This window comes from Gopherus evgoodei, chromosome 2 (assembly GCF_007399415.2).
Source record: "Gopherus evgoodei ecotype Sinaloan lineage chromosome 2, rGopEvg1_v1.p, whole genome shotgun sequence".
Lineage (NCBI taxonomy): Eukaryota > Metazoa > Chordata > Testudines > Testudinidae > Gopherus > Gopherus evgoodei.
The window spans coordinates 147,259,577-147,286,942 of record NC_044323.1 but is presented as its reverse complement, the minus strand read 5'-3'; the positions used below and the strand labels follow the sequence as shown (position 1 = coordinate 147,286,942).

The 27,366-nt window shown below is 59.0% G+C and overlaps 1 protein-coding gene across 1 annotated transcript in view; it reads left to right on the top strand.

Moving 5' to 3' along the window:
- PAX8 (paired box 8) overlaps nt 1–14,612 on the top strand; it is a 66,857-nt gene extending 52,245 nt beyond the window's left edge. Inside the window, exons 3-12 of the mRNA XM_030549411.1 lie at nt 1,017–1,182; nt 2,420–2,620; nt 3,157–3,245; nt 4,583–4,708; nt 5,237–5,412; nt 6,450–6,570; nt 7,681–7,857; nt 11,849–11,950; nt 13,997–14,083; nt 14,542–14,612. Coding sequence (XP_030405271.1) covers nt 1,017–1,182; nt 2,420–2,620; nt 3,157–3,245; nt 4,583–4,708; nt 5,237–5,412; nt 6,450–6,570; nt 7,681–7,857; nt 11,849–11,950; nt 13,997–14,083; nt 14,542–14,612 — 1,316 coding nt within the window. The remainder of the gene's footprint in view (nt 1–1,016; nt 1,183–2,419; nt 2,621–3,156; nt 3,246–4,582; nt 4,709–5,236; nt 5,413–6,449; nt 6,571–7,680; nt 7,858–11,848; nt 11,951–13,996; nt 14,084–14,541) is intronic.
- The last annotated feature ends 12,754 nt before the right edge of the window (nt 14,613–27,366 follow it).

Below are 27,366 nucleotides of genomic sequence, written 5' to 3'. Positions count from 1 at the left end.
GGAGGTGTTAGAGCTTCTCAACAAAAGGGCTACAAGATATTTTTAACACATGCAAAGCCATGTATTTTCCCCCAGCCTCGGTCTTGGAAACAGAGGAACCATTTTAGCTGAAACTTTCCAAATCAGTTCAGTCTGTGGCAGACCCTGGCCTGGAAAATTTCATCCCTGAAAGTTTAAGTTTGCAAAGTTATACATAACTGAAAACAGGGGTTCATAATGGGAAGTATCAGACCACTTTAATAATAGGTGTCGCTGCTTGTTCCACCTAAAAAAGCTCCAGTGGGAATTCCTACACATCACCCATTTTACACAAACCCTTATCCCTTAGATCTGCTCTGTCCAAAAATCTCAGATAAAATCTCTGTTTTATTTGCCTGTGCAGCACCCAGTCTTGGACCAGGGCTCCTAGCTGCTACCAGAATATATCTTTGGGTGAGGCTGGTGCGGGGAAAGCCAGTGCCTGTGCCATCCCTGAGGATAGAGGCTGTTAGCAGTGCCACCAATCCAAAGCACAAATCCCAAGCCAGGCTAAACAAATCATGAGATTTTTTTATTTGCTTTCTGGGGTTTGAGCCATTGGGGTCATGTTGGGGGGTCACATTATCTCCCCAACCACGAGAGACAGAAACTTACTTACTTTTCAATAAAATGCCAGCAGAGATCCTCTTGTCATCCCGCAACTCTGGGAGCTGGGACTTGTAGGAAAACAGCCAATATCGCGAGCCCTGTGATGGAATCACAGGCGTCGGTGACCCTTGTTTGGGCTCCAGGAATCTCACTTGTTAGCAGCCCAAAGTTTGCTAAAAATCTCATTAATCGTTAGAGTCTAAGACCTGGAGATGGTGCGATGTGTCTGGTGCCTGCAGGACCCCGGCCAGAGAACATCCCCCCAGGGTCTTGCACGCAGCCCGATCTCTCGGGACTGAGCCAGTGCGTGTAACCAGCTGTGGTACATGGCCCCTAAGTAATACCAGGCCTCCCCTGGCCTGGCCGGGGCTGGCTTTGTCTCTCGGCAGGGCACGGCGGGTTGAACCAGCTGGGCGGGGCCTTCGTGAACGGCCGCCCGCTGCCAGAAGTGGTCAGGCAGCGCATTGTGGACTTGGCCCACCAGGGCGTGCGGCCCTGCGACATCTCCCGCCAGCTGCGAGTCAGCCACGGCTGCGTCAGCAAAATCCTGGGCAGGTAAGCGCAGAAGCGGGAGCCCTTTGCTGGATGGTGATGGAGCCAGGATGGGGCTTCACAGTCTCCCGGCCAGCCACACCTGCCTTCCCAGCAGACCCCAGCAGAGTTTCACCAGCTTGCCCTCCATGGGAGGAGCCAGGCCAGGAACTGTTACAGGCTGACACAGCTTGCCATCCAGTCTGAAAATGGTCTCGCTGCAGAGACCCCAACCAGGGTAACTAGGGCCTGTCTGGGCAGAGCTAAGGGGACGCAAAGGCTGGTCTAGCAGCTAGGGCACTGTCTGGCACTCAACAGTTCAATTCCTGGCTCTGCCCCGGATCCTCTGTGACCTTGGGTCTCTCCCTGTATTTCTCTATGCCTCAGTTTCCCATCTGTTAATGAAGACAATGATCTTGGGGCCTGCGCTTGGCTGGGGTCCTCTCGGGCAGGCAGCTCTCAGCATGGCAGGACAGGACTCTCTGCTCAAATAGCTACAGAAACTACAGTCCCTGGTGAATCTCCCTAGCGGCTCGGTGCCATCCCTGCGCCTGGCTCCCAGCAAGGCTAGTTGGCTGGTGCAGAGTGGCTGGGAAACCCTCACCCCACATGGAAGCCAGCGGTTCCTGCTGCCAGTGGTGGGCTCTGGGTGGACGGTGCCAGGAGTTTGGTAGTATAGGTTCTTCACTCCAATATTCAGTGCATCCCCTGCCACTGGTTAGTCTCTGAAGTGCACATGAGTTACTGTGCGGCATGCCCTAGGCTGGGGACAGTCCTACAGGGCTTGAGAGGGGCTGTATGGGGAGGGTCATTTATCTGCAATAAGTAATTTGACCAGCCCAGGTCCCAGAGTAGCACCAGACACCACTGTGACGGTACAGTAGGAACGGATGGCTGGAGGAAGCGGGACATGCCTGACCAGGTAACAGCTTGATATAGTTCCCTGAGGCTGGACACATCCTGACTATTTACAAAGACCCCATCTGAGACTGGGGTGATGCCCTGTTCCCCCTTTGTGCCTTGGTTTCCCCATCTGGGGCTAAAGTACTTTGCGATGCCCCACAGACAACTCAGTGAGCTGGGAGGAACCAGCTGTTTATTTCACACCGAGCAATCGCAGTGCTGTGCTGAAAGATGAGCCCCTGGCTCATGCTATAGGGAGGGTATCGCAGCATAGCCCCCCAAGCACTCGTAGCCCAGCTGTGCCCGCCATCTGCTTCCCTCGGTTTACCCGGTAACCCTCTTGCTTTCTCTATTGGAGTAGGTACTACGAGACTGGCAGCATCCGGCCCGGCGTGATTGGCGGCTCCAAGCCCAAGGTGGCCACCCCCAAGGTGGTGGAGAAGATCGGGGACTACAAGCGGCAGAACCCCACCATGTTCGCGTGGGAGATCCGTGACCGCCTGCTGGCCGAGGGTGTCTGCGACAACGACACCGTGCCTAGCGTCAGCTCCATTAACAGGTTGGAGCCAGGGGACCCCATCTCCCCTAGATGTAGCCAGTTCTGTCCCCTCCCATCTCCCAGGAACTCCTCCTGTCCATCGGGGATCCCCCACTCTCATTAGCTGGGACCTCCATCCCTTGGGAAGGGCAGGGAGGTGCCCGACATGGGTCTGGTGAGGTTATTAGGCCTTGGTATCACTTAAATCCCACAAGGCCTGGACACCATTTCAGTCCTGCTTCTTTTGAGAGTTGGGGGACTCCCTTTCCCCTCTTTGTGCCTCAGTTTCCCCATCTGGAACAAGGGGTTAAAGTACTTTGCGATGCCCCTCAGGCAAAGTGGGACTGAAGTGGTACCTAGGACTTTGCCCAGGGATGAATCTCCCCCAGTCTGAGCTAGAAACCACTCCCCGAAGTCCAGGGGACCTGCCTCTAGCTTCCTCCCAGACAGAAGTTGGTCCAGCCAGTCTGTGAAGGAGCAGCCCCGATTCTCACACTAGACACGCCCACACCCAGGGCCTGCCCTTTAATTTCTCTGATGCCCTTTCTCCCTGTCAGAATCATCCGGACCAAAGTCCAGCAGCCATTCAACCTCCCGATGGACAACTGTGTGGCCTCCAAAGCTCTGAGCCCTGGGCACAGCCTGAGTGAGTTCTGGGGCAGGGTCTCATATGGGGGCTGGGTGTTATAGTGGCTTATTCCCGGGTCCGCACAAGGCCTGTCTCTATAGCATTGTCCCTCACTCCAGCGGGGCGAGGACGGAGCCCACTGATCTCAAAAGCACCCGCCGCTCAGTCGGTCCCTCTGTTGGCTTCCAGGCAGTAGCAGAGCTGGGCAAAGAGTGGAATTTGTCAAAAATCTCTGGCCATTTGGAAAAGTTCAAAGAACCCGTCTGGGGTTAAATGAAACATTTCGGTTTTGAGCCATTTTGAAGCAAAATGTCAGTTCAGCTCCTACCTCCCCCCAAAATGGCTCTCCCCCCCCCACCCGAATCTTGTTATTGCCCGCCCTCCAACAACCATTTCAATGGTGAAATGTTTCGGTGGCCTGGAATCTGCATTTGTCCTTCCCTCCCCCCCATCACCCCCCCAAAAAAGTGTTGCCCAAAATATTTCTCCCAGCTCTATTCATGTGCTCTGTGTGGCCCAGTCACTAGATCGGCACAACCGGCCGTGCTGGGTGGGCTACAGAAATATGGAACTAGCTCTCGCGCCCAGGCCTGGTGGGAAATTTTCCACTTAAACAATGGAAACTTGAGTTTTCAACAAAACGGAATTTTTCATGAAAAGTGTCAGTTTCCTGAAGAAAAATCTTGATTTTTTTTCCATAAAAACCCCAAATGCTACCAAACTGAAATGTTTCAATTCAGAAATGTTGCCATTGTGCCCCATGGGAATTGTAGTTCATTGCCCCATATCACTGTTCTCTATTGACTGAGCTCCTTGCTGGGGACATCTTCCATGATGCACCATAGCCAGGTCTCCCAGCAGCCATGCTTCCATGGTGCATCATGGGAGATGTAGTCTCACTAGGGATCCTGCCCTATGTGTCATGTGACACAAGGCACCCAAACTACAACTCCCAGAAGGCTCTGCAGCAGCATTGCCAAATAAATTGTTTTCTGTTTTTTCCTGAAATTTTTCAGTATTTAAATTTCCTCCAAAAAAATTGAAAATTTCTATGGAAAACACCCTCCATTTTTAACCACCCTATGCCATTGCCCCCAGGCAGGGAACTGGGCACATAGAAGGGATGGGTTGCACAGCCAGCTGGCATCAGGCTTGGAGCTCCCAGAGTCCCCGATGCGCGAGGGACATCTGCAAGGGATGATTCCTCTGGGTCGCCTGGGACCCCCAGCCTTGCCCCGTCCTTGGGGCGGGTGGCACGACCCAGCACCATGGGCGAGGTGCCCCGGCGTCACGCCCGCCCTGTCTTCTGGCATTGGCTCCATGGCTTATTGACCTGGGGGGGGGAGTGTTTTCAGTCCCCAGCTCGGCCGTGACCCCCCCCGAGTCACCCCAGTCGGACTCACTGGGCTCCACCTACTCCATCAGCGGGCTCCTGGGCATCGCCCAGGCCAGCAGCGACAACAAGAGGAAGATGGACGACGGTGAGTGGGGGTGGGACAGTGCCGGGGGCAGGGTCTCTGGGGCCGGGCTGGCAGCAGATGGGCCTGAGGGGTCCGGCCTCCGATGCCAGGGGGGTGAGTGCGAATGCCCCGTGATGGCGACAGAGACCTAGCCATGGGGAGGCGGCGCTGAGACTGGCTGGACCCAAGGCAGCTTCCATGTGGCTCCAGAGCGGCTGCCTCAGTCCCACAGAGGCTGATGTCAGTGTCCTGTGCCTGGCCCAGGGGCTAAGCAGGCAGCGATGCCCTCTGCGGTGCCATCATGCTGCCGTGTGGTGCCCAGGCATACCTGGGGGCAGCTGGGCCAGGCCTGGAGGAGCTATGGGCTGGCAGTGAAGGGCCGGTCGGGGATCAGGCCATGCTCATGGCTGGGAGGTTGTCGGGGGTTGGGCCGTGCCTGTGGCTGGTTGTGGGGGACCAGTCGGGGATCGGGCCACGCCAGTGGCTGCTTGTGGGATCAGGCCATGCCTGTGCCTTGGATGGGGGTCTCATGGCTGCTCTGCCTGGCAGGCGACCCAGAGAGCTGCCGGCTCAGGATGGACACTCAGAGCAGCACCAGCGCCACCCGCAAGCATCTGCGCTCCGAAGCCTTTGGCCAGCCCCTTCTGGAGCCACTGGAGTGCCCCTTCGAGCGGCAGCACTATCCTGAGGCCTACGCCTCCCCCAGCCATGCCAAGGGCGAGCAGGTCTGGGCCGTGCCCACCGCTCTGGGGGATGAGCAGTATTGGGAGGTCCCAGCGGGGTGGTGAACAGTATTGGGGGGCCCCCTGGGGTAAGCAGTACTGGGGGGTTCCCAGTGGGGGGAGCAGTATTAGGGGTGCTGGGAGGGATGAGCAGTGTTGGGGATCCTGGAGGGAGTGAGCAGTATTGGGGGCTTTCCCATTGGGGGTGAGCATATTGGGGGTATCCCAGTGGGGAGAGACCATATTGGGGATCCCAGTGGGGGGTGAGCAGTATTGGGGGCTTTCCCAGCAGGGGGGAGCACTATTGGGGGTCCCAGTGTGCTGTGAGCAGTATTGGGGGTCCCAGCAGGGCGGGTGACCAGTAGTGGGGGCTTTCCCAGCGGGGGCAGCAGTATTGTGGGTCCTAGTGGGGAGTGAGAGTATTGTGGGTCCCAGTGGGATGTGAGCAGTATTGGAAGGGTCCCAACGGGGGCAGGATTGAGCAGTATTGGAGGTCCCAGCGGAGGGGTGAGCAGTTTTGGGGGCTTTCCCATTGGGGGGAGTAGTATTGGGGGGTCCCAGCGGGGTGTGAGTAGTATTGGAGTCCCAGCAAGGGGCTGAGTAGTGTTGAAGGTTCCAGTGGGGGGTGAGAATATTGGGGGTCTCCATTGATTGTGAGCAGTATTAGGAGGGTCCCAGCAGGGGGACATGAGCAGTACTGGGGGGTTTCCCAGTGAGGGGGAGCAGTACGGGGGGTTTCAGCAGGGGGGTGATCAGTATTGGGGGGCCTTCTGGGGTCAGCAGAACTCCGGATCCCAGCAAGGGTGAGCAGTATTGGAGGGGTTTCCCAGCAGGGGGCTGAACAGTACTGGAGGTCTCAGTCGGGGGGTGAGAAGTATTGGGGGTTCTCAGGGGTGGATGAACAGTACTGGGGGTCCCAGTAGGGGGGATGACCAGTATCGGGGGTCCCCTGGGGGGTGAGCAGTAGGAGGGTCTTAGGAGAACTCGGGGGGCTGAGCCTTACCAGGGGTCACTGACCTTTCTATTGCCCCCTTCCCCAGGGTCTCTACCCACTGCCCCTGCTGAGCAGTGCGCTGGATGACGGCAAAGCCGCGCTGACCACCTCCAACACGCCACTCGGCCGCGGCCTGGCCGCCCCCCAGCCGTACGCGGCTGTGACGGGTAAGGGCTGACCCTCAAGTCTCGCCCCCCACAACCGGGGGAGTTTAGGGCAGGCTGGGGCTGGCGTGGGTGTGAGGAGATGCCAGAGGGTCAGGGCTAGGGGCCACAGGGACAGCACTTGCCGGGACCCTGCTGTCTGGGGGAGCCTGCAGGAGGTTCTCCCAACTCAGGCCCTCCCTACAGAGCCAGCCCCCCGCCAGCACCTGCCAGGGAAATGAACCTCTGGAGAAGACTAATAGGGAGATGGAATTTCTGTTGGGACCCTACTCCTGCTCCCGACAGTACAGCCCTGCCCCCACTGCGCACACATGGTGACCCCCACTGCATAGCCTTGCCCTCACTGCACATACACACTGCCCTCCACTGCACAGCCCGCCCCACTCTGCACAGCTCTGCCCCCACTGCACACACACGGTGACCTCCACTGCACAGCCTTGCCCCCACTGCACATACACACTGTGCCCCACTGCACAGCCCTGCCCCACTGCACATGCACAGTGACCCCCACTGCACAGCCCTGTCCCCACACTGCACAGCTCTGCCACCACTGCACACACACAGTGACCCCCACTGCATAGCCTGTCCCAACACTGCACAGCCCTACCACCACTTCACACACCCACAGTGACCCCCACTGCACAGCCCTGCCCGCACACTGCACAGCTCTGCCTCACTGCACACGCACAGTGACCCCCACTGCACAACCTATCCCCACACTGCACAGCCCTATGCACCCACCCGCCACTACATAGCACTAACACCTTCTCCTGCCCCACCCCAGTACAGCTTCCCCAGCGCCAGTACATGGTCCTGGCCCTCCCACTGTGCAGCACTGCCAACCTCACTTCCCCTTCGCCTCCATTTCCTTTAGCCAGCCCTCTGCTGCCCAGCCCCTCCTGCCCTGCCCCTGCGCTGCCAGCTGCCCCTGCCCCACCAGTGGACCGGGGTTGGGTGGGGAGTGTGGGGAAGGGCAAGGGATCCAGTGTCCCCTTTGTGATCTCATCCCCTGGCTCCAGATCCCCAGACTGGGCGTCAGCGCTGACCCTGTGATCATTTCAGCCCATTTTCATTTCATCTCCTGTCTCTTTTTTTTCCCACCATCCCCCTCAGACCTCCACTCCCCCTTCCTTGTAAAGCAGGAGACCCCCGAGGCCTCCAGCCCAAGCGCCACCCCTTCCTCTTTATCTAGTGCCGCCTTTTCGGACCTGCAGCCCGGGCCGCCCTTCAGAGCCTTCCCCCACTGCTCTGCCATCTACAGCCAGTTCCCCGGCCAGGGCCTCGTCCCAGGTACGGCTCCGGTGCAGCGGGGGCTGTTGGCAGCGGCTGGCATCTAGCAATGCAGGGACAATCCCTGGGGTTCTAGACTAACAGCCCTCCCTCTGACCTGAGCTGCAAGACCATGTTCAAGATTCGCTCTAGAGCCCAGCTGGCAAATCAGGTTCTGGAACTGTCCTCCAGACCCCAGTTTATAGGAGGACATTTCCTTCCAGCCGTTGGTTAGAGATTTGGGTTCCAGGCTCCTCCTTGTAGCTGTCTGTGGGCACAGGTTCTAGACTCACTTGGGGGTCAAGTGGGAGTTTGGGTCTGTGGGCTCCCCTTGGAGAAGACAGCTCAAGTGTGCGTTCTGTAGTGTTCTAGACCTGGGCAGAATTTATGTGATGCCGGGTTCTAGCCTCCCTCCAGAACCCATCAGGCCAGTGTGTTCTGGGTTCCCTTGAGAGCCCAGGCAGGGGCAGGTTCTGGAGTCTGGCTCACGCTGGGGTCTGGACCCAGGGATGACCAGGTTCTGGGCTCCCTGCAGGAGTTGGGCAGCCAGGGCCGGCTTTAGGCCAATTCCACCAATTCCACTGAATTGGGCCCTGCGCCTAAGAGGGCCCCGCACCCAGTGAGAATCTCTTCCCTGGATAGAGGTGCCTTTTTAATTTTTACTCACCTGGTGGCACTCCGCATCTTTGGCGGCACTTCGGCGGTGGGTCCTTCGCTTGCTCTGGGTCTTCGGCAACAGGTCCTTCAGTGCCACCGAACACACCTGGAGTGAGTGAAGGACCCGCCGCTGAAGTGCTGCTGAAGACTTGGAGCACCGCCCGGTGAGTACAAGCCCCATGTGGTTTTTTACATTTTTTTTTTTAATAGTCATCCCTGCCAAGGCCCCGTCAAAACTGTTCAAATTGGGCCCCGCGCTTCCTAAAACCGGCCCTGCAGGCAGCAGTTCTGGACTGGTGCCCCCCACAGAACCACTGAGGTTCTGCCTTAGCCATGCCCACGAGCGTCCTGTTCACAGCACAGGAACCCCTTAGCTGCCAGATCCGAACATGGGCGGGCCCTTTCCCCCTCAACCTTGGCTTCCCCCCTCAACCTTGGCTTGAGATCAAAGGTGCATTTCCCCTCCTCGCCCTCCTCAATTGTCTTTTTATTGGGCTGTGGGCTCTGGCTGGGAGCCAGCTGGGCTGGACTTCAAACACTGCAGCCGTGCCCTCCCCAGCCATATCCTGGGGGAACCCTGCCCGAGCTCTCAGACCACTCCCCACAATCTATCCTCCCACAGCTTGCCTTCTGAGCTCCCGGCTGGCTATCAGGGCTCGCCGCTCAGCTGTGTGTCCCTGGCCCCGCACTGCTCTTGAAGAATGAGGATTCTCCAGCGACAGGGATTTGAGTGGCCCAGCCGCCTGGCTCCAGGGTTAGAACGCCAGGCTCTGAGGCCTCCCAAGATTTGAGGCAGCTTGGGCCATTAGCTGGGAGTAGGGGCTGTGGCACTGGAGCAGAACCGGACCCACCGTTCTGGGGTTTTGTCTCGCATGAGGCCAGTCCCAGCTGCTCCAGAGGAAGGTGCCAGAGCGCTCCCCCAAAGTGGGCTGTTCAGGAATCACCTGACGGTGATGTTTCTCCCTGACACTGCTGGGGGCAGGAGGGGTTATAGCCCAGCTAATGAAGGTGGACCTGTGCCCATTTATCCATCAGTGTCTCCTCTGCTTTGGAACCCTCCTGGCCCCAGTGCTCCCCAGTGGCAAGGAGTTCCACAGGCTAACTGCATTTGCCACATGCAGCTTTCAGGCTATGGACGGGATTGTGATACCCTCCTTCTCCCCCCCTCCCACCGTGGGGGCTTGGTTCTGGGGCGGAGGGGAGGGTTGGCGCAGGCCCCTGGAGAGCAGGGGGACCTGCAGAGCTGGCTCTGGCCCAGGAGGCCTCCCGCCTTGTCCACAGGAGAGGAAATTGCTGGGTCTCAGCTCGCTGGAGGGTGACGTGAAGGAGGCCACCTGCCAGCTGTGCTGATACTGGGGTGGGGGTCATTACAGGCAGGGGGGCACCCCAGGGATCCAGGAATTGGGGTAGGCGGAGGGTTACGAGGCTTGGCTAGCGACAGAGCTACAGACTGAGAACTGGATCCCCTGGCCTTCCCATGGCAGCTGTGTCGCCATCTCAGAGCCAGCCCCCTCCTCGCGCCCTCCTGCCCCAACTGCCCCGCCCCCTTGGCAGCCTGGTCCCTGAGGGCAGCAACACCATTGCCAGTGGGGCCAACAGCTGGTGGAAGCCGGGGCAGGTCGGGCACCCAAACCCTTAGGCCCTCTGTACTGGGAGCACAGGCAGCTCGTGGAGTGGGCATGGACACAGAGAGCGCCTGACCAACACAGCTGGGCAGCGCTGCCCAGAGCCCTACAGGCACTCACCTCAGCCTGGTGCTTAGGGCACTGAGCTTAGCCACAGGATATCTGGGTTCAAGGCCCAGCTCTACCACTGACTCCGTGGGGGATGTTGGGTAACTCCCTGCCACGTGCTGTGCCTCAGTTTCCCCAGCTGTAGAAGGTGGATAATCATCCTCTGTAAGTTTGTTTAAACTGCTGGCTCTAGCACCAGGTCAGAGTGGCGCCCAGTGCAACAGGGCCCTGATCTCGGTCAGGGTCTGGGCAGCACCTGGCACAACAAGGTCTGATCTTGGTTGAGGCTTCTAGGTGCTACCATAATACAAATCATGACGTAAAAACTTGTCCTCTGGGCCTGGAGCATTTTGGCCGTGCTCATTAACCCCTTGTGTCTGCACTCATCCCAGCTGCCTTCTGCTGCTGCAGGTCACCGTGCACTCCATGTTTCCCATGCATTCTTCACCGACGCTTAGGCTGGTGGGTTCATCCCTAGAGCGCAGGGCTGGGGGGCAGGGGGCTCAGACGGGGATTTAGGCTCTGCCAGCACCAGAGTAGAAGAGGGTTAGAAAGACAAGGGAGGGTCACCTGGTATAGAGAGTTAGCACTGTCCAGTTAAACCCTTAGCGTCCGTCTGTCCTGGGGAACATTCTGGGGTTCAGCGGGGCTGCCACCTGCTAGATGAGCTCCAGCAAAGCCCTCCCGTCTCTCTAGGGCAGACAAAGCTGCCTGGATCCATAAGGGAGAGGCAAGAGCATGGGGAGCCAGGCCAGGGGCGCTGCCCAGAGATCAGACCAGCAGTTCCTGGGCCTGGAGAACAGCATCAGCACCCTGGACCCTAGAGACCCTCCAGGGAGGGGAGTGGGATGGCCCACGGTCACCACCAGGGATCCGGGGCTGTAGGAAATTGAGAGGAGACAGAGAGGGGGCGATCCCCAGGTCAGTAAGGTACTAGATCCCCCAGGGAGATCCCTCCAGGTCAGTAAAGTCCTAGATCCCCCAGGGAAATTCCCCCCAGGTCAGTAAGGTCCTAGATCAGCCTGGGGAGATCACCAGGTCACTACAGTACTAGATCCCTCAGGGAGATCCCTAAGGCCAGTAAGGTCCTAGATCCCCCAGGGAAATTCCGCCCAGGTCAGTAAGGTCCTAGATCAGCCTGGGGAGATCACCAGGTCACTACAGTACTAGATCCCTCAGGGAGATCCCTAAGGCCAGTAAGGTCCTAGATCCCCCAGGAAGATCCCTCCAGGTCAGTAAGGTGCTAGATCCCCCAGGGAGATTCCCTCAGGTTAGTAAGGTATTAGATCCCTCAGGGAGATCCCTAGGTCAGTAAGATGCTAGATCCCCAGGCAGATCCTTCAGGGAGATCCTGCAGTTGGTAGAGCCCCAGATATAGCAGTTCCCCAGATAGGTAGGGAGATCCCATTGGGAGAGCCCTCTGGTAGGTAGAAGGATCACACCTGCAGATCCCTAGGCAGATCCCCAGCTAGGGAGCTGCATTCTGCCTGGCTCCCTGGCAGGCTGATCCCAGGCTCTGCCCTCTGGGCTGGGGTCCAGCTGGGCTGAGGGCTCATTTTGGGGCTGCCTCTTGCCCCCCTCTCATGTCCAGCCTTTCACCTGCTATCCCTTCTCCCTTTCAGGGCGCGAGATGGTTGGCTCCACCCTGCCCGGCTACCCCCCGCACATCCCCACCGGCGGGCAGGGCAGCTACGCCTCGTCCGCCATTGCTGGCATGGTGGCAGGTAGGGCTGATGGGGGGCTAGGGGGTGCTGCAGAACCGGGGCAGCAGGGGGAGGGCGCAGCGGGCACTGTACTGCAGGGCAGCTGTGCTAGGGGAAGCCCTGGGGTAGTTAGCAGGGGCCTCTCAGGTGCCATTTAGCTCCCAGGGGGAGGGCAGGCCTGTGGGTCGGGATTGAGGAGCAGAGCTGGGGGTGAGAGAGCCTGGGCTCAGGGATACAGTGCATGGGGTGATTAGAACAGGTGGGGTGATTAGAAGGCAGAATTCCTGGTTTCGTCCCAGCTCTTGGAGGGGAGGAGAGGGGATTGGAGGGGAGGGGATTGGAGTCTAGTGGTTAGAGCAGGGGGCTGGGAGCCTGGACACCTGGGTTTTTTCTCCAGGTCAGTTTTGCAGCTGACTGTATCTGTAATGGGCTGAACCAAACCTCAGGATCCCCCCGCCCCCCATCAGATCTAGCTGTGAGTTTTGGCTCCAGGGATCTGGGAGGAGTTGTGGCGGGGGGCGGTGGTGGGGGCTGTCTGTGTGTGCAGAGCAAGTGGAGGGGGCCTGATGCTAAGAAATTGGGTGGGGGGACAGGTGCTGGGAACCAACTGCACCCTAATCCCCCTGCCCCCAGCCACACCCTCTCTGGTGTTGCAGCTGGCTGTTCCCTGCGAAGGGTTAATCTCTATGGGCCGTGGGCTGTGCCCCAGGTAGCTGCACGGCTCCCCTGGGCCGGGAACATGCTGAACTGGCTTGTTGCCGCGTTACCCTGGAGATGTGCTTAATGCAGCGTTGCGAATCCAGCGCTGCACCCGGGCCGCCCCAGCCCCTCTCCTCGAGCGTGAAATGAGATTGAAGAGCGCAGGGCGGGGGGATTTGGGACTGGGTTAGACAGTGTGTGCTGGGGACTCCACCAACTGCCTGCAGCCTGCCCAGCCCCCGGCCTGCTAAGCAAGGCAAGAAACCCAACCGCTTCGCTCACTGCTACCTCCATCCCCAGACAGTGCTAGCTGGGCCGGCATGCCAGGGAAACACTGGGCATGGATCGACTGGTCACAGCGATTGGCAGGATCGATCTTTACGTCCATCCGCATCTATCAATCTATCCCCATTCACCCCCCTCATCTATCTATCCTCATACACTCCCCCATCCTCATACACCGCATCATCTATCTATCTATCTATCTATCTATCTATCTTAGAATCATAGAATATCAGGGTTGGAAGGGACCTCAGGAGGTATCTAGTCCAACCCCCTGCTCAAAGCAGGACCAACACCAACTAAAACATCCCAGCCAGGGCTTTGTCACCCGGGCCTTAAAAACCTCTAAGGAAGGAGATTCCACCACCTCCCTAGGGAACCCATCCCAGTGCTTCACCACCCTCCTAGTGAAATAGTGTTTCCTGATATCCAACCTAAACCTCCCCCAATGCAACTTGAGACCATTGCTCCTTGTTCTGTCATCTACCACCACTGAGAACAGTCTAGATCCATCCTCTTTGGAACCCTCCTTCAGGTAGTTGAAAGCAACTATCAAATCCCCCAATTCTTCTCTTCTGCAGACTAAACAATCCCAGTTCCCTCAGCCTCTCCTCATAAGTCATGTGCCCCAGCCCCCTGCTTGTTTTTGTTGCCCTCTGCTGGATTCTTTTCAATCCAGTGAGGGGACCAAAACTGGACACAGTACTCCAGGTGGGGCCTCACCAGTGCCAAATAGAGGGGAATAATCTATCTGTCCCGATCCACCATGTGTCTGTCCCCATACTCCTCCTCTATCCATCTGTCATTGGCCCCTCACCATGGTAGCTGCACTATCTGCAGCTCTCATGGCTTAGCTGCATTCTCCCCAGGTGCCCCCAGACTTCGTGTCCTGTGCCCTAGTGCTCACTCCCACCCTCTGTCTGTCCTGGAATGGCCCATGAAGGGGCTCCCTTGTCCTCCAGAACTCTTGGCCATGCAGGCTGCCCAGCACCAGAACCAGCTGCCCAGGGGTGATGGTACCCACCCTAGGTATGCCATGCCCTAGCCCACTCTCTGGACACTAACTCCTCTTTCTGTCCCCAGCAGGCAGTGACTACTCTGCAAACGCCTACAGCCATTCCCCCTACTCCACCTACGGTGAGGCCTGGCGGTTCCCCAACTCCAGCCTGCTGAGTGAGTGCCTGGCACAGGATAGGGCTGAAGGGACTCTACTGCATGGGGGGTGGAGGGAAGGGGCCTGCCTACACCCCAGGTGAGATCAAGACCCCCTTGTGCTGATGCCACACACACCCATACAACGCCACAAGGGATGGTTCCTGCTCAGAGCTCCCAAGGGGTGGAAGCAGGACTAGAACCCAGGTCCCCAGCATCCTCTCCCAGTGCCCTTCCCACTGGGCCCTATGGCTTTGCTGTGAGGGCACCAGCCACTGGCTGCTTCCTGCTCTTTGTAGCCACGAGGCCTGGGAGTTGGGGGGTGGGTGGGAGACAGGCGCAGGCAGTGGGAACTGAGCGGGGTGTGGGGGCGGAGCTCCTGGTGTGGGTTAACCTGTGATGCTCAGTGTGAATGGTTAATTCTGGCGGGGGGACCAGGCTGGCTCTCCCCTCTAACGGGTACTGTTGGTCTTGCCCAGGTTCCCCGTATTATTACAGCTCTGCCTCAAGGGCCCCTGCGCCCCCTTCTGCTGCCTACGACCACCTGTAGCTGCCATGGGAGCCGCAGCACAGGACCCCTGGACGGGCCCAGCGCAGCCAGTCAAAGGCATTGTTATTTATTACCCAGCGACAGAGCGCAGCCAGCCCCAACACCCGCAGGGACGGGGTGACACGGCCACCTGCGGCACCGGCACAACTGCTTTGTGGGGACGTGGGGTGGAGGCATCTGGGCAATACAGCTCCACTGGGGGCAGAACAATGCGGGGGCCCAGGATACCCAACAATGGACAGCACCTCTGTGCCCATCCTGCCCCTTGGCCAGAGACCGCCCAGACAAAGGGGCCTGGACAGGGACTTTTGATCATCACATGGCTTCTAGAGACCCAGATCAGATCGATCTGTCTGTTCCCACACACCCCGTCAGTCCATCCGTTCGCACCCCCCATCTGTCTGTCCCCCCCCCCAGTCATCTGTCCTCATACACCCCTCTATGGATCTATCTGTCCCCGTACACCCCATCTGTTTGTCCCCATACACTCCTCCTCTGTCTGTCTATCCCCATCCACTCCATCTATCTATCTATCTATCTATCTATCTATCTATCTATCTATCTAATCTGGCGATCGCTCCCCCCAACAGCCTCATAACCTGAGGACTGGCTCTGGGACCCTGCTGAGCTGCTGTCCTGTGTTTCTCACCAGCCCTGTCCCCACCACGGGCTTTCGTCTCTCCTCCCCTCTTGCTGGCCGTCCAGCCATGCTGGGCTGGGTGCAGGACTTCGACGCCCGGCTGGGCCCCTTTGGGATGCAGGCCCTGGAAAGCTCTATTTGCTGAGGCTCACCCTGCTGGGCTGGTGTTTGCTAGCAGCTGGGGAGGGGCAGTGCACTCAGGGGCAGCCCAGTTCCCTCCTGCCAGCCTGGCCCCTCCTCCATGGGCAATGCCAGCTGCCCCCATGGCACTGCATAACGGGCATTCCAGCCCCCCTCGGGACCACGCCCGTTGCTAGGTCTCCATCCCAGCCTCACCTTGCTTGTGTATAGACTGTACATCACCCCCTCCCTTGGTGGGGCATGGGACAGCCCCCTCAGTTCTCCTCTTTCGCTCTCTCCCCTTTGGATGCTCCTGCTTTTTATTAAAGGTTCAATAAACCCGTTGTCCTGGCGTGCCAGGTGTGCCAGCGTGAGCCGGCAGCGGTGTGTGTGGATGTCCTCCCTGTCCAGCCCCTGCAGGGGGCTGTGTGGGGCGGTGCCTGGGGAGGGCGCTTGGCAAGGTGTGGTATGGTACCCCCGGAGGAAGGGCAGGTGCAGGGACAGGATGGGATCTGCACACTGCCTGGCTGAACTCCAGCAGAGGAACTCCCTGCTCAAGCTGGATTCGCATTGTGGGCTCCATTGCCTGCATTGCACCAGTGGGGGTGACCCCCCCCAATCTGCGCCCACCCCGACTCAGTGCAGCTGCAGCAAGAGCTCTGCCAGCAGCACCGGAAAGCAAAGAACCTAGAGGAGAAAAGAGTCGCCTAAAGCTGGGCCCCAGGGTGACTGGTTACGTACAGAGTGTGACTGCACTTAGCGGCCAAACCGCATTCGGCCCCATTGTGCCAGGTGTGTATGAGCCCCACACTGTAAATCCCCAGCCCCAAGGAACTGGCAATGCTGCTCTGCCTCCCCCCGCTTTGCCCCTCCTGCCCCGCTCCCCACAGCACCCCCTGCTGAGAGACGCTGGGATTGGAGTAGCTGGGAGCCTCACCCCCAGCTAGTGATCATGAACCAGGGCTTTCGACTGAGCTATGGCTGTGCGTACTCTGTATAGCAGAAGGATCCACAGTCATCCCAGCTGTCCCAGGGTCACTACGCTGTGCCCTGAGACCTCTCAGAGCCACACGGCAGCAGGAAAGAGCCCAGATCTGCCTCCTACTTGAGAAATCCAGGGATTGAGGCCCTGAGGTAACAGACAATCCCCCTCCACCCGGCCAGTGACACACATGTGTGCAGTTCTGGGCCCATCCTGCAGAGGGCAGTGATGCTCACACACACCCAGTGCAGGTCAATATTAACGATTTAGTGCCTGAGCCCAGCGCAGGCTGCCAGGGGCCAGGAAGTCTGCCATGGCCAGCTGCAGAGACGCCCACGGTCCAGGCCAGAGGGAGCCCCCGAGGGCTAGGACCTGGGGAGCCCAAAGAGCCCCAGCAGCCTTGCCAGAGAACGCCCCCCCCCCCGCACCCTTTGCTTCACTAGGGTGCAGCCCTGAAACTGCCACTCCTGCTGAGCTGGGGCTGGGCTCCCAGGTCCCCCAGCTCCATCCAGCCCCTGGCCCCACGCAGGCAGCGAGAGACACGTGGTGGCCATGGTCAGCAGCTCCAGCAGCAGGCAAGGCAGCCCCATTGTGCAGAGGTGGGGCAGCGATTCCAGGCTCCAGTCTGTGGAGATGCCAGGGCAGCTTTTTCCCAAGCACTCCACTCCCATTGAACATTTTGTTAGTTGTTTGTTTCTGGCCTTCGTCCAACCCCAGGGTTTAATGGACCCCTCCCCTGCAGACTCCAGCCCGCAGGCTTGCCCAGCTGCTGGGCTCCAGTCCGCCGGGTCCGGTCCAGCCCAGGGCAGTACCGAGCAGCTGCTGGCCCTGCCCACAGGTCACAGCCTGTGGCCACAAAGCATAGCCATGGGCCCAGGTGGAGGGATCCCTCTGTGCTGGACGCAGCTCCCCAGTTAGGGATGAATCCCGAGCTCGCACGACTGCGGCACAGGGAGTGAAGATTGGGGGCAGTGCGGGGGACTCACCCCACACCTATTCTGTGGAGGGAGGCGGTGGTGTCCAGGGCCCAAACAATGCTGCACCTTCGGCCAGCCCCAGATTTATGCAACAATGGAAGGTGCGGAGCAGCTGCCTGGTCTGAGCAGCTGGGAACCCATCCGGGCAGCATAGGCACCAGGCCCTGCTGATGCTGGCAATGCGCCCAGGGATGGCACATGGCGCACTGGCTCTGCCCTCAGTCTGGGCTGAGAATCTCAAGGCTGTCTGATGTAGATGTTCATAGTAACAAGAAGAAGCCAAAAATAGGCCACCAGGAGGGTGATTTTTGTTGCTGTTGTTGTTGACACTGTCCCTTTAAAAGTCCATGTATTGCTACAGCTGCCCTGGGCGCGCCTTGGCTGAGATCAGGGTGCCGCAGTGTCAGGTGCTGTACAAACTTACACCAGCCTGCAAAAATCATGTCAGGTGCTCAAAAAATAAAATAAAATAAAATAAAATAAAATAAAATAAAATAAAAAACAACCCAGAAGATTGGCTTAAAAATTACAGGATTTAAAACAATAATAAATGTGGGGCTGGAGCCTCGGGTGTGTGTGTCACATTTTCAAGCTTTTCTGGGGGTCCACCAGGGTGAGAAACCTACATACTGCCATGATTTGAAATCACATGAATGTGAGGCAAACTCCAAGCGGTGTGAGACGGGATAAAATTGCCAGAGTTGAGGGCCATGTCTACATCTAAAATTTTGCAGCGTTGGTTGTTACAGCTGTATTAGTACAGCTGTATAGGGCCAGCACTGCAGAGTGGCCACACTTACAGCAACCAGCGCTGCAAGTGGTGTTAGATGTGGCCACACTGCAGCGCTGTTGGGCGGCTTCAAGGGGGGTTCGGAGAACGCGAGAGCAAACCGGGAAAGGAGACCAGCTTCGCCGCGGTTTGCTCTCGCATTCCCCGAACCACCCTGCAAACCGCAGGGAAGGAGACCTGCTTGCTCGGGGTTCCGGGAATGAGAGAGCAAACCGGGAAAGGAGACCAGCTTCGCCGCGGTTTGCTCTCGCGTTCCCCGAACCACCCTGCAAACCGCAGGGAAGGAGACCTGCTTGCTCGGGGTTCCGGGAACGAGAGAGCAAACCGGGAAAGGAGACCAGCTTCGCCGCGGTTTGCTCTCGCGTTCCCCGAACCACCCTGCAAACCGCAGGGAAGGAGACCTGCTTGCTCGGGGTTCCGGGAACGCGAGAGCAAGCCGGGGAAGGAGACCAGCTTGATTACCAGAGGCATCCTCCTTCCACGGAGGTCAAGAAAAGCGCTGGTAAGTGTCTACATTGGATTACCAGCGCTGGATCACCAGCGCTGGATCCTCTACACCCGAGACAAAACGGGAGTACGGCCAGCGCTGCAAACAGGGAGTTGCAGCGCTGGTGATGCCCTGCAGATGTGTACACCTTCAAAGTTGCAGCGCTGTAACTCCCTCACCAGCGCTGCAACTTTCTGATGTAGACAAGCCCGAGGAGACTCCACAGGGCAAGAGACAGTCCCTTCCCTCAAGCGCAGATGACTGAAATAGGCAAGGCAAAGGCAAGAATATTATCCCCATTGTACAGATGGGAAACTGAGGCCCAGACAGACCAAGGTCCAGCGCCTCACAGGAATTTAGCCACCAAACAGCCAGTGAACTCAGTGGCAGTTTGGCTGGGCCAGGATCTCACGGGGTGTCAATGGCAGAGCTGGGAACCAAACAAAGAGATGGTTAAGGGGGAACTTGATCAGTCTGTTGCCTACATGGGGATTTCATAAGGGGCCTTTCAGTCATGTCTCACAAGCCAATGGCTGGCAGTTGAAATGAGACAAAGACTGGTGCTAAGATGTAAATAGAACAGGAGTACTTGTGGCACCTTAGAGACTAACAAATGTGTTAGTCTGTAAGGTGCCACAAGTACTCCTGTTCTTTTTGCGGATACAGACTAACACGGCTGCTACTCTGAAACCTGTAAGATGTTTACCAGGGAGGGGAATTAACCATGGGGGCAACTTACCCAGGGCCATGGTGGCGTCTCCATCAAGTGGGGCTGTTTTGTGCCAAGGAATGACTGTGGGCCAGGTCTCTGGCCTGTGCTATGCAGATGATCACAACGGGCCCATCTGGCCTGAAATCGCTAACCATGAGCCCCCTTTCTCTGCAGAAGGCCCATTATCAGCTGCAGCCTAAGGAAGCCATTTGCTGTGACTCTCTCTGGGTTTTGAGCATGCCCAGGCGCCTTTCCTTGGAACGCGCCCTGGATGGGAGCAAAGCCTCCGAACAGCTGGGCAGGGTGAATGCCTCCTGGCTGTTACTGGTTTATGCTCATCAGCTATAAAACATTACAGTTCTCTCTCCTAGCCCGCTACCTTTAGCGCAGCTTTAGCCGTTGCGCTGTGAAAACTGACAGCACCCCACCAGCAGGGAAGGAGAGAGATTTATCCTGCTGCTGAGAGTGATGGAAAAGGATGGGGGGAGGGGGCGTTGTAGTGAGTGAGGAAAACAACCCATTGGTGAAATAGGCTTTTCCAGAGAATGGGAATAGGCTAAGCTGGGCCTCAGAAGACCTGGGTTCTAGTCCTGTTGGGTGACCTTGGGCAAGTCACAGCCCTGTCCTGTGCCTGTTTCCCCATCAGCCAAATGGGGCTCATGACACTGCCCTCCCTGGTGAAGAGCTTTGAGAGCAATGGATGGAAAGGGCTCAATGTGTGTGCAAGAAGGAAAGTTAGTGTCACTTGTATTTATGGTAGGGCCTACAGGCCCCAGTTGAGCGTGTGCTGGGAGCACAGGCTAACCAGACAGGAGAAGAAAGGAAAGGTTATTAGCCCCATTTTATATCTTGGTAAACTGAGGCCCAGGATAGGTCAGTGACTGGCCCAGAGTCAAAGATTCTAAGGTCAGAGGGGCCCACTGCGATCATCTAGTCTGACCTGTTTAACCCAGGCCTGGGCCTTCCTTGAGTTAAAGCAGTCATACAGGGAGACAGTGGTAGAGCTAAGAATTAAATCCCCAGATATTCAGCAGCCTTAACCACAAGAAACATAAACAGCTGCCACACTCCTCCCCAGAGGCAGCTGCATCTCAGCACCAGGTGCAGGATCCCTGTGTCTCACCCCAGAGGTAGCTGCATGCTCACTCCCTCTGCAGCCCTGAAAGAGCTTTTATTTTTACTCATTCTAAATACCACTCCGTCCCCTGTGGATCCGTGCTCCTTTCCCCCGTCCCATAACCGCCGTGAGAAATGCGGCTAAGTACACAATGACTTTGCTGTGCTGCACTAGTGATAAAATGCTTGAAAAACTTCTGGCAAATGCCAAGTCCTAAGGAAAAACACTTGATTCAAAATGTATTTACTGAATTAAGAACACAATTCCAGCTCAGAACTAGAGGCACGTCAGGCACTTGCTGTGGGCGGCTAAGGGTTTTGGTGAAACGCTCGCAGAACGGCTTTGGCATGTCAGCTGCACCGTACAACAGGAGTGAGGTTTAGAAACACACTTTGCACCAATCCAGCGGGAGGCCAGACTAGCCAGGCCCAGGCCAACCAAGTGCAGCAGCTGGTCCTGTTGCCCCCCCAAATCCTGAGATGTTTAAAATAATAATTTGGAGAGGCACTTTGACCTTTGCTTCTGGGGGTCCCTTTTTCCAACCCATGTATAGCCCGTTGTTTTTCTCCCCAACCATGAGGGGTGGACACTCTTCTTTTTAAGCAGAAGGTGAGTCTTTGATATTCATGTGACTCCAGGAGCTGGGGATTTAAAGCAGCACATGTGGGCTGACTTGCAATGACATGGTGAGACCTGGTGGGCCCCAAACTTCTGCCAGGCACCCAGAGTGTGCTCCTCTTTAGGACCCCCTGAACTGCCCCGGCCATGGGGGTTTGGCAGGAGAGCCCAGCCCCGATCCTGCAGCTGGATTTGAACCAGGCTCTGGAAGTGAAAGGCTTCAGTGCCCAGGGGAAGAGAGTGATTGTGTTTGTGGCATCTTATGCCACCTCATCAGTCAGCCTGGGTACCAGCCCCCTCCCTAGAGGCCTCTGGGCATCACTCCCCACTCACAGCTGGCCCAGTCCAGTGTCTCTGTGCTGGGGGTGGGCAGCGTTGGTCAGCTCGTGTCCCCTCCCGAGGGGGCCCTGTGGGCAGAACAGCAGGGGTGGGGGAGCCCTGTCCTAGTGCTGCCCAGGCTGCGAAGAGGGTTGTTGTTCTCTGCCAGTGTGGGGGCCTCAACTGGGCAGGGCTTGTGAGCTCTGAGGACCTTAACCCCTTTGCTCTGTCCCACCCCAGTTAGCCCCCCCCCCAGGGACAGGTTCCCGGATAGCTCCCGCCCGTGCTCAGGCTCATGGGCTCGGTGTTGCAGCCCAGATGCCACACACTGGAGGGTTGGGGTGGGGATCAGAACCCCCTCCACCCCTCTCCCATTGCTCTCAGGGTGGGGGGAGCCTTGTCCTGACGTCTGGCATCTGGTGGTGCCCACTGAGCAATCGCTGGAGACAGGGTTGGGGGAAGCTAGAACGGAGAACAGAAGGGCAGGTGAGGGGTACAATTGGGCTGGAGAGCGGGAGAGGGAATGGGGGTGGGCTGGGGAGGATGGGGGATATGGGGGGGCACAGGCCTCTTGGGGCAAGAGCTGGTCCTATTTTATGTGGGGTCCCAGAGTTTGGGGTCCTGGAAGGGCAGAGAGATTGGCCGTACCGTGGGTCCAGCCCCCCACCCCTGCCCAGCCTCAGGGCTCATCCCCTCCTGCAGAGGGCGGCAGGGACACATACACAGAACCCCCCCATCACTCTCACACTCCATGCAATGGGGGGTTGTGTGGAGGTGGGGGATGGACAAGCCAGCTGCCTCTCTAGGGTCACTAGGGCTAGGGGGGAACCTCACAGATTCTCCACAATTGGGTCTGTCTGCATATATTTCCCTCTGGAGTGGGGCATCCTCTTTAACTTTCCTGCCCCCCCAGCCCTCTGTACCCCCAAATCCTCCATCCTCCAACTCCCCCAAACCCTCCATCCCCCAACTTCCCCAAACACCTGTACCCCTAAACTCTCCATCCCTGCAAACTCCTCCTCCCTGGCCCAGCGCCTCCCTCTTTGTGTGGTTTGTTTTCACGCTCTGTTTTCCCCTCTCCCCGAGGGGGGCTGTTTATCACGGAGGCCCTGAGCCGTCGGCGGCTGCAGGTGCGGGGGGCTGCGGAGCGGAGCACAAGGCGGTGAATCCTAACGAGAAGGGGGGCGGGGACGGGGAGGTGAATAAATAATAGGAAATAAAAGTTCATGATGCAGAAAATAAAAGGCAGATTATACAGATGTGGCAATTTGCAGGATCATTGCGCCTGTCCTCCTTTTAACTGCTGCATCTGGCTTTTCCACGGCCTGCACACCCGCCCCGCTCCAGGGCACCAGCCGGGAGCCACCAGGCTGGGCCGGGCCCTGGCTGTGCTGCGGCCAGGGCAGGATAGAGGGTCTCCCTGTGATGACACGGGGGACAAGGGGCCCCAGGGTCTGCGGGAGTCCAGCAGCCGCGCTAGAGACCACCCTTTAGACAGCGCCAGCCCAGCCTCAACTGCATGGAGCATCGCAGCCTCTGCACACCATGCCCCCCCCCATTTAGGCTCAGCTGGGGGGGGCAGGGTGCCCATGTGCCCTGAGGTGCTGGGCCGGCTTTAGGAAGTGCGGGGCCCAATTTGAACAGTTTTGGCAGGGATGACTAAAAAAACAAAACAAAACACGTGGGGCTTGTACTCACTGGGCGGTGCTCTGAGTCTTCGGCAGCACTTCAGCGGCGGGTCCTTCACTCGCTCCAGATCTTCGGTGGCACTGAAGGACCCGCCGCCAAAGACCCAGAGCAAGCGAAGTACCCACCATTGAAGTTCCGCTGAAGACCTGGGGCACCACCAGGTGAGTAAAAATTAAAAAGGAGCCTCTAGCCAGGGAAGGGATTCTCACTGTGCGTGGGGCCCGATTTGGGGGAATTGATGGAATAGGCCTAAAGCCGGCCCTGGTGCCATGGCAGACAGATAACAGTGATGCTAAAGGAGCAGGAGGCCCCCGCCAGCCATAGTAGGGTGGGGGTGGCCTGGCTGGGCCTGGCAGAGCTCTCTCGGACCAGGCTAGCCGCCTGGCTGGGAAGATGGGGCGGGAACCTGCGGCCTCCTGCACTGGGAATGCAGCCTCCTGCCCACGCATGAAGAGCTCCGCACAGATGGGCTCCATCTCCCCTAGGCCTGGAGGGTGAGGGCACTGCTCTTTGGAGCTCACATGAAGCCCCCACTCCACCCACACTTGGGAATGGCATGTGTGGGTATTGAGGGACAGAGCTCTCTGGTGGCTGGGACCTTTATAGCGGTGTAAGGCCAAGTGCCGCGCGATATTGGACGAGTAACGCCCTGTATGGGGGTGGAGCCCTGCTCAGCAGGGCAAAAACAGGTCCTGCTGCTTTAACACCAGGGCAGGACTGGCCTCCTCCTTCTAACCACCGGGGTACGGCCCAGCCCCCAGCCAGCAGCTGCAGACAGAAGGGGGCTTTGCTGGAAGGTGGGGAAGCCTAGCGGATGGAGCACAGGGCTAGGCTTCAAGACTCCTGGTTCTAGCCCCAGCTCAGCCGCTGACCTGCTGGGAGACCACAGCCCAGTTGCCTCCCTCCCCGGCCTCAGTTTGCCCCCAGCTCTTGTCAAGTCTTTGGGGCAGGAACTGCTGTGTGTAAGCACAGGGGGCCCTGAGCTCGGCTCAGACCACTAATGAGCCTGACCTCACCTGCTCGCCAGCCCTGCTGCTGCCACGCCCTGAGCAGCAGAATGAGCCACTTCTGCAGGAGGCTGGAACTGCCCCCCTCCCCTTGGCATGGCCTGCGCTGGCCTGGGGGGCACCTGCCCCTGCAGCTCTTGGGGATGGGACGGGGGGGCTGTGCTAAGAGGCCCCTTGCTGAGGCCTGTGGCCAGCGGGTCAGTTTGTGCCTGGAGTCTGCCACAGTCCGAGTCTGGGTCTCACCTGGAAATGGAGGGGAGGGAAATCCAACCCCTGACCCCCGTTACAAATGAGCTGTAAAGATCTCATGATTCGGGGGGCATCTGAGTGACAGGTTCTGGGCTGGGGAGGGGGATGATGCTGCAGCTGGTGGGTTGGGGGGGATAGGGCAACCTGGGTCTGCAGGATTCAGGAGTGGAGTGGGGGAGGGGAGTGAGGGGACCGACAGGGGAGGTGGGGATGAATGGCTCTTTCAGAAACTTCAAGGGCTGGTTTGCAGACTGGGCAGGTCGTAGAACCTGCCACCAGGAGGGTTTTACCCCAGCTCACCCCTTCCAGGAGCAGGAGGGAGGCTGCCCAGCCAGGGGACCATGGGTCAGGAGTGAGGGGCACTGACAGAGCTAGGTAGGGAGCTCAGGGCTGGGCTAGCAGGGGGCTGCAGGTTGGGAGTGAGGGGTACCGGCAGAGCTGCGGGGAGGGGGGTGCAGATCTGCCATAGTTGGGGGCTACAGATCAAATCCCATGAATATCGGCTGGGTGGCTCTGTCTGCCGGGGCCCGCGCTCAGGGCCTGTCCCCATGGGGCACTGGGCACAAAGGGTGCAGCCCAGAGCAGGCCCCTAAAGCTGTCCTGATTTATTTGGTTCTGCCGGGCCTGGCTTTGGGGGTTGGGGGAAGGGAAGCAGGTGTGACTGTGACACAATAGGGACACACTGGTCTCCCCCCAAGCCCTCCCGCCCTGGCACCCCGGCTCCAACTCCATGCACCAGGACGAGGTGCCGCAGCCCCGATCCCAGCCCCACTGCCCCCCACCCCCGTCCTGATTTCTCTGCTCCTTGTAACAATCCGGTCAGCAATGGCTCCCCGCAGGGCAGGCGTGGAATGGATCAGCTGTGGTGCTTTGCTCCGGCTGGGGGCATGGACCTGTCATGCTGCCAGTGGCGCTTCTTGGATGCCCTCCCGCCCCACTCAGGATGTGTCTCACCCCACCCCATGGTCCCTCTGCAACGGCTTCCCCATGCACACGTCTTGTGCTCTGGGCTGAGGCCACCTGACACACCTGGGTCAAGTTTGCAGTGGAGCCTAGTTCCTATTTTGGTGCCTAAATCTAGGAGTCGGAGCAGAGACCCCGGAACCTGTGCAGCCCTCACCACGGAAGGACTGGGCAGGCCACGGCCCCAAAGGGAGCGCAAGGCGAGGGGCAGCTAGTGCCAAGAGACTGTGAGACCCGATCTGCTCACTACTGCCCCCAGCTGGCCAGCCTTTGTCACTGCTCCCTCTGCACGCTGCTCGCCTGTGCCCCCGGGGGCACGTGCTGCTCAGCAGGAGCCCGGGCAGTGGGTTTGAGCCCACAGGGTTTTCGGGGCGGGGAATCCAGGGATCCCCCCAAATTCACACACCAGGCTGCCACGTAACTCCCTGGCGCCGCCCAATGGGCTGATCCCCACGGTTCCCGCTGCACAGGGCGCCGGCTGGCTGGCTGGGCACTCGCTGCCGGAATCCCGCTCAGGGTTTAGCTTCCCGGGGTGAAACTCTCCTGTCCAGGTTCGCCCCCGGCCCCATAGCAGGGCGTCTCCCACAGCGTTTCAACCCATTCCACCCCCTGGCCGGCCCGATTCGCCTGACTCCCGCCGAGCGACCTGCACTGGGTTCCAGGCTCCAAACTCGCTCGGGACACCCGCGAGAACCAGAACCAGCCTGGGAGGCTGCATGGACTCCTGCCATCCTGTGCCAAGCCCTGCTGGGTTCACAGCCCCACGCTCTGCGTTGCACCCTGCCCCCGGCCTGCCCTCCCGCCACCCACGTGCACGGCACCTGTGGCCGGGGCAGACTTGCCCGCGCCGCCAAGGCTACTCCACTCTTGCGCCCGCCAGTCGTGATCTACCCTGGCCCAGCAAGAGCAGGACGGTGCCCGCGGAGCCACTGCCCCCTCCCCCATGGTCCCAAGTCAGAACCGCCCCACGGATCAGCTGCAGTCAGCACTCCTGAGTTGTCACCTGGCTCTAAACCTGCCTTCTCCAGCCCCGCAGCCTCAGCCGCTTCCCTGGGCCGGGAGCTCCACCTCCCGGGCCCCTGGCAGCACAGGCTCGTTAGCGGGGTCTTTCCCCCACCAACCCGAGTATCCCGGGCTTCTTGCAGACTCCGCCCACTGCCACACGAAATGAGTGACAGTGCGCCCAGCCAATGGAAGGCCAGCACAGCAGACTCCCATTGGGTGACCTATTAGTCCTGGGCGGAGCCAACAGAGGGCCAGGTGGGGCCGCAGTGCCCAGGGACAGACCGGGAGTCCCAGCAGCCCGCCCTGCCCCCCCGCCAGGACAGACTGGCTGCAGGATGTCAGAGCCAGGGAGAGAACCCAGGAGTCCTGGCCCCACACCCCGGAATGCCTGGGGAACCAGAGAGCACCTCACTCGGGGCAGGGCAGCGGGTGCCTGTCTGTGGGCAAGACATACCCCAGCCCCCCTGGAGCAACCTGAGACCCCGGCCAGGCACTGCCAGAGCCCAGGGGGCAGTCAGGGCTGGGGGAGGGGCCACAGAACGAGGGGAGCAGCTAGCTGGATAGGAGACCAGCACCATCTGCCCGGTATGGGCAGGGCTGGGCTAGCAGGGGGCTGCAGGTTGGGCTTCAGGGGCACTGGTAGAGCTAGGGGGCAGCTCATGGTGTGGTAGCTGGAGCCTTCTCTCCCTGGCTCCCAGCCCCTCCTGGCTGCAGCCTCCAGCTGGGCTGGGCCAGGCGGCTCCCTTGGGGCCGGTTCAGCCCAGGTGCCCAGGCACCTCCAAATTCCAGCGATGCTCTTCATTCCCCCCTCCTTCCCATCATGCTGCCCCCACCCCCGCAGCTCAGCTACGCCCTGGTGAGCACTCGAGGGCTCTCCAGCCCGGGAGGGGCCCTATTGCCCGGCTCTGGCCCGGAGGGGGGGAGGGGAGGAATTCCATATCCATCCGGCACCCATCACCTGGGCGTTGCAGCAGCAGTAGGGCCCATCACCCATCAGTGCGACATCCTGCCCAGCCCCAGCTGCAGGATTGGGCCCGAGGTGATAAGGCAGTGCAGGGCTTTGCCAAGCCAGGCCCATGG